The sequence below is a fragment of the Myotis nattereri genome (genome assembly GCF_964212035.1).
Source record: "Myotis nattereri genome assembly, chromosome: 10".
Classification (NCBI taxonomy): domain Eukaryota; kingdom Metazoa; phylum Chordata; class Mammalia; order Chiroptera; family Vespertilionidae; genus Myotis; species Myotis nattereri.
In genome coordinates, this window is record NC_138085.1 from 39,741,996 (window position 1) to 39,747,995 (window position 6,000).

At 46.4% G+C, this 6,000-nt stretch overlaps 1 protein-coding gene across 2 annotated transcripts in view; it reads right to left on the bottom strand.

Annotated features, from left to right (window-relative positions):
* Window positions 1–5,120, bottom strand: part of STAMBP (STAM binding protein) — a 29,532-nt gene extending 24,412 nt beyond the window's left edge. The window contains exons 1-2 of one of the 2 annotated variants that reach the window (XM_081101619.1): window positions 5,065–5,120; window positions 3,002–3,219 (exon numbers count right to left, since the gene is read on the bottom strand). In XM_081101619.1, coding sequence (XP_080957745.1) covers window positions 3,002–3,207 — 206 coding nt within the window. In that variant the 5' untranslated portion in view covers window positions 3,208–3,219; window positions 5,065–5,120. Of the gene's footprint in view, window positions 1–3,001; window positions 3,220–4,587 lie in introns of both variants that reach the window. The other variant, XM_081101618.1, reaches the window with a different exon arrangement.
* Between the last annotated feature and the right edge of the window lie 880 nt (window positions 5,121–6,000).

Here is a 6,000-nt window from a genome sequence, read left to right on the forward strand (position 1 = left end):
GGATCTTGTCACAGATTTAATAACTGTACTATAATTATGAGGTAGTAATAAGTGTAAATGCTACCTTGAGATATCAGTAAAAATTATAATATGATATGAAAATATCTTGATTTCTATTGGTGACAAAATTACACATACAGGCATATCTTATTTTAGTGTGCTTCACAGAGGCAAGACCCTCCACCAGCAAAAAGATTATAACTGGCCGAAGGCTCTGATGATGGCTAGCAATTTTAGCAATAAAGTATTTTTAAATTAAGGTATGTACACTGTGTTTTTTTAGGCATAAGGCTACTGCACACTTAATAGACCAGAGTATAGTATAAACAGAACTTTTATATGCACTGGAAAATAAAAAAATAGATGTGACTCACTTTATTGCACGATTTGCTTTATTGTAGTGGTCTGGAACTGAACCCACAATATCTTCGAGGTATGCCTATATTATTAATACTACTGTCATTTGAGGCCTATATTCAAAATTGAGGGAAATGCTAAATTTCAGTTAGAGGTTAGTAAAAATAAGAAAAGTTTTTCCCAACCAAGTTCATGGACACCAAGTTCTAGCTATGAATCCCTGTGGAGTTCCTGGCCCCAGATTAACAACATCTGTGCTAGAAGGTCTCAGTGGTTCTCATGGCTTCAGAACCATTGCGTGCTGAGGACTCTTGCATTTGTATTCCCAACTTAGACTTCTCTGAGTTCAGATTGGTATATTCAACTTCCTACTGGACATCTCTACTTGGATATCTCACAGGCATCTCAAATTTAACATCTTAACATGTCAAAGAAAGCCCAGGCCTGGATGGTTGTGACTCAGTGGTTGAGTGCCGACCCAGGAACCAAGAGGTCACTGGATAGATTTCCAGTCAGGGTGCATGCCCGGTTGCGGGCTCTATCCCCAGTGGGGGTCAGCCGATATGTTTCTCTCTACATATCCCTCTCCCTTCCTCTCTCTCTAAAATCAATAAAAACATATTTAAAAAAAAGAAAAGAAAGAAAACCCAGTCCTGAACTCTTTTCAACACCATTCTTCCCATTTCAGTAAATAGACCACCACATCCTAAATTACAAAAGGAAGAAAGCCGAGGTCAATCTTCACATCATCGTCTTTCTCAAACTATAAGTAAGTCCCATGAACTCTACCTCCAGTGTACCAAATCCATGCCCCTTCAAACCACTAGCCCCACTTCTGAATGGCTGTTTCCTGACTAATCACCCTGTGTTCTCTCATACTCCACCATTCACCACACAGCAGCCAAAATTTATATTTTTAAAATAAAATAAAAATTAAAAAAAAATAAGATTAGGTCACAACCTCACTTAAAACATTTCAATGGCTTTCTATTGCTCTCAAGATAAAACACAAACCTATAAGGTTCTACAAGATCTGGTCCTGCCTGCCTCTCTGACCTCATCTGGAGCCATCTTTCTTCCTCTCTTGCTACCCTCCAAACACCATGACCAGCTCTATTGTATCCTTCAAGTCTCAGTTTAAATCTCATCTTCTCAGACAGACTTTACCCTGACTACCCTATTTAATTAGATATTGCTTATTCTCGGTCACAGCACGCTCTCTGTTGCTTTCATAGCATTTTCCTCATTTTGTGACTATCTAGTTATTTGCTTACCTCTTTTTTAAAAAAATATATATTTTTATTGAATTTTTACAGAGAGGATGGGAGAGTGATAGAGAGTTAGAAACATCGATGAGAGAGAAACATCGACCAGCTGCCTCCTGCACACCCCCTACTGGGGATGTGCCCGCAACCAAGGTACATGCCCTTGACTGGAATCAAACCTGGGACCCTTCAGTCCACAGGCCGATGCTCTATCCATTGAGCCAAACCGGACAGGGCTGCTTACCTCTTTATTGTCTTCTCCCATAACTAAAAAGGTACACCCATAGAGGTAGGGGCCATCTTATCTACTAAGTATCCAGGTACCAGCACAGTGCCAAGTATATAGTAGGTATACACAATATAGATTTGTTGAATGAATATGGTCCTTGCCCTCAAAGCACTTCCTATGTCAGGAAACAGAACTCACAGGGCCCTTCAGAAAGCATCCTCAGGTGAGGATTAGCAAAACAAACAAAAACCAAAACAACATTGCCTAAAGGAAAAACAAAAGGCACAGAACCTACACTGAGTTTTGTCTCTCCAAACTGTGGAACAAAGCATATCCCTAAACCCTGAGCTTGTTTCCTCACTTGTAGAAGGGGAGGAGAATGTACATTACTAAATGCACACAGAACTGTGAAGGTCAAATGAAGTAATGCAGGTTAAATACTCTGTGAACTAGTAAGAGCCGTACAAATACACTGGTATTACCAAAGGCCCTGGTATTATCAAAGAAGACTAGGAATTATATGAGACCCTTTAACTTTACTCCCTTCCTAAATGACACATCATTATGACTGGGAATTTAGGAGTTATTCCTTGTTAGTTGCACAGAATTTCTTTTATTTATGCTACCTACCCTACTTAAGATGCTAAGCAACTAAAGGGAGCCACACAACTGTAGGTAGTCAATACTTATTTGATGATTTGCATCATGTAAGTTAAAAAAAAAAAAGGTAAGAAAAAAACTTTTTCCTGAATCACTCAATTTGCTACAAAATAAATAGAGGTGAGGAATTCTGACTCTGCAAAACCTCAACATTAATCCTATGATTAATAGAGAGAGGAAAAACATTCATCAATACAAAACAGGTACAGTTTAACCACCAACTGTCTTGACTAACAGCTGGGCCATGTGGGCACAGGCCAAAGAATTAGTCTCTTACTCATGAAATTACTGAGTCATGATAATAACACTTTAAGTACTCATGTCTCTGAATGTCAAGGACAGCCAATATGTACGAACTACCAGCAGAAATGATTAATGCTAATGATGATATAAAGTTCTCTAGTTTTAGCAATTCTGAACAAATAAATGAGCACAAAAACAGGATGAGCGAGGCATCAGTCACCGGAAAAAGAAACTGGAGGTGTCTTACGTCATATACTTGTTGTAGAGAATGTAGGCATGTTCAATGTTGCCTTCCTCGGAGTAAATGGATGCCATTCGGATCATCTCGACTCCAGAGCGGAAGTACCGACGGGGTGGGATGTCTTCATTTATCTCCACGGAGCTACCCATCTGGGAGAGAGCCCTCACCCGGTCTTCGGGAGCGAGGCTCCTATCTCCATGGTCACACATCATTACCAAGAAGCTCTGAGACAGGAAGGAGAAAAAGGGTGGCATCAACAGCATGGCCCATATCATCCCAGCACAACCCAGCACACAGTGTGTCAATTCCACAAACCTCTACCTTATGAAGACATTCAGAGAAAAACACCATATGCTATGGCTCATACCAAATAAGGTCTCATTCCCACAAGGAGGTTGAGACCCTCAAGGAAGCCTCTATCACAATGATGAGAAGATGGGCAGACTCAACATCCCAGGCCCTGGGCCATCATTAGGTGGTACAAGGAGCGTAACTGTAACGGGCCATAGGGGATTCAGCTCTACCCTTCACACGAATGACTCGGTCACTGAGTGGCTCTGTCCTCAGCACCCTAAAGGGAGGGGCAGCATCTTATGTTCTTGGCATCATTTCTCCTCCCAGCTCCCTACTCCCATCTACCCTGGTACCTGGCAGAGTACACTTAGGGAACTTCCATGATGCTAACCCACTTCAAGTCTGATTGTTTTTATTGGGCCTGAGAATAACTGGCATGTCCCTGTGGTGTGCTTTTCCATATTTGAGCACAAGGTTCGTTAGGGAAACTGGTCTGGGGATGAATGCTCACAATCCTAACTTTGCTCACCAAACCACTATTCCAGTCAATCTACATCATTCCTCATATTCAGGGAAAGGAATTTCGGTCTTGAAAAGAATTTATTCAAATCTGTCTTCAAAGGCTAAGCACTCTTTGAATAACAAAAGGGCACGAGGTTAACTTGGACGCAAAAACACCTGGGCGTTTTCCCGCCCTGGGTCTCAAACTGCGGTTAACTCTACAATCTTTCTAGATGCCGCCGCTGTGAGAATCAGATCCCAGCTTCCAACCGGAGGTCACTCTACATCATCTCCCAAAAGACCCGGGGTACTTGATACACACTGAATTACAGCCCATCCTAGCCAGCTGCTGGATATACTACAAGCTATAGCAGAATGCCTTTTTGGAATTCAAGGCCCTGTGCCAACTGGCCCCATTTTGTCTTTTCAATCTCAAACTTAGCCCTTCCCAAAGGAGACCACTGGCTTCAGTCGGGATCCTCATCTGCCCAGAAATCCTCACATTCCAGTTTCCTTTCCCACTCCCACCCCTGCTCCTCGGAGCTCGTGCTCTCCTGGCCAGTTCTCTCTCTAGGTCACATTCCCTCCATTCAGCCTCCTTTCTAACCCACCCTCGCTAATCCTACGAGAGCTGTGGGGACGACCAGGGATGCAAGGCGTCCCATCTCCCACAGGCCTTCTCAGGGGCTCAGACGCCGCCAGCAGATCTGAAAGGTCCCCAACTTGCCTCCTGAGCACCCTCAGCCCAGGACCCCTCAAGCTAGCGGACGCAGAGGATGCTTGTCACGCCTCAGTACCTCTCGCGAGAGGATGTTCGGAGTCGCGAACGCAGCCTCCTCTGGAGGCCAGCGAGTGGGGCCGGGAACTGCAGGGCCGAGCCACTCTCCGGAGCGGAGCTCAGCATCCGCGGGAAAATGGGGGAAGGTGTGGAAAAGGGCTGAGGAGGAAAGACAGGAGGAGGAGAAAAGCAGCCGCAGGAGTGAGCGGAGAGGGGTGGACAGGGACCGCCTGACAACTGCCTCAGGCCTCCTCCTTGAAGCCACTCAAGCCCAAGTTGCCAACCCGGGACAAAATCATCCCAGGGCTTCGGGTCTTTGGAGTGCGAGCAGCCGCGCCACGCCGGGCCTGGCTGGGGGGAGGGAGCCGGCCGGGGCCTCGCGCGCGGGCCGGGCAGTGGGCCCGGGGGAGGCGACGGCTCCAGGCCCCACACTCACGGCGGCTGCTCCCCTTGAGTCAGACCAGCTCAGAGCCGGGGCACCCGGACCCTTCCCCACCTGTCCCTGGGGACCGCACTCGGACTTCCGCAAACGTCACTTCCGGCTCCCGCCCCGCCCACTCTCGCTGGCTTGTTTCATTTCATTCCCAGGAATTTAGGACCGGGGGGTGGGGTGGGGTGGGGTAGGGGGCGAGCTGATGGGCGGGGCCACCTGCAGAAAATCCGACCAATGAGGAGAGCGCTCGACGGCGGCCATCTTGGTAAAGGAAATCCACAGTGAAGAAGGGGGACTAAGTAGTTAAAGGAACCGATGACCAAGATAACTTCTGCCCTGTTTGGGTTCAGCATCCGGGAGGCGGTGGGAAGACCTGAGGGCCACCTACGTGGGCGCTGGGTGTGGGGTTCAGTCCTCGACGGGTCTCCCACCCATGGCCACAAGGTCACCCTCACGGGGTCCCTGGGGCAGCCCCTCCACGGGAATGGCTTGCTGCGCAGCCTCACCTTCCAGGTCCTGGCTCTGGAGCCCTGGGCACAGCCCAGCAGGACTCAGTGATTGTGGAAAAAGTGCAATGAAATGTGAAATGTGGGCCCTGCAAAAAAAAAAAAAAAAAGATAACTTCTGTTTTTAGGATGATTTTGATTTTTGGTCGGGGTTTCTGTCACACTCACACAAATCACAAACAATTCCCGCATTCAAGGAAGCATTGCTGATCTAGAGTACCTGGCCAAACTAACCAGGGTTTCTAAATCAGGGGAAATGAACGGAAGTTTTCAGCTTGTTTGCGTTACTTTCTACACAAAATGGATGGTTGGAGGTATTAGGCAATTGCTTTTATTGCCTAGAAGAGAACATGAGACTCATTTTTAACGTGAGAGCACCAATAAAGTTTATTGAACGTGAGTGTTTAACCTCTAAGGGTCCCTGTCGAAAGCAATGAGGACATAAATGTCTGTGCGAGGTCGTTTCTGCCCCTGTGCCCAGCGCAGTATGGCT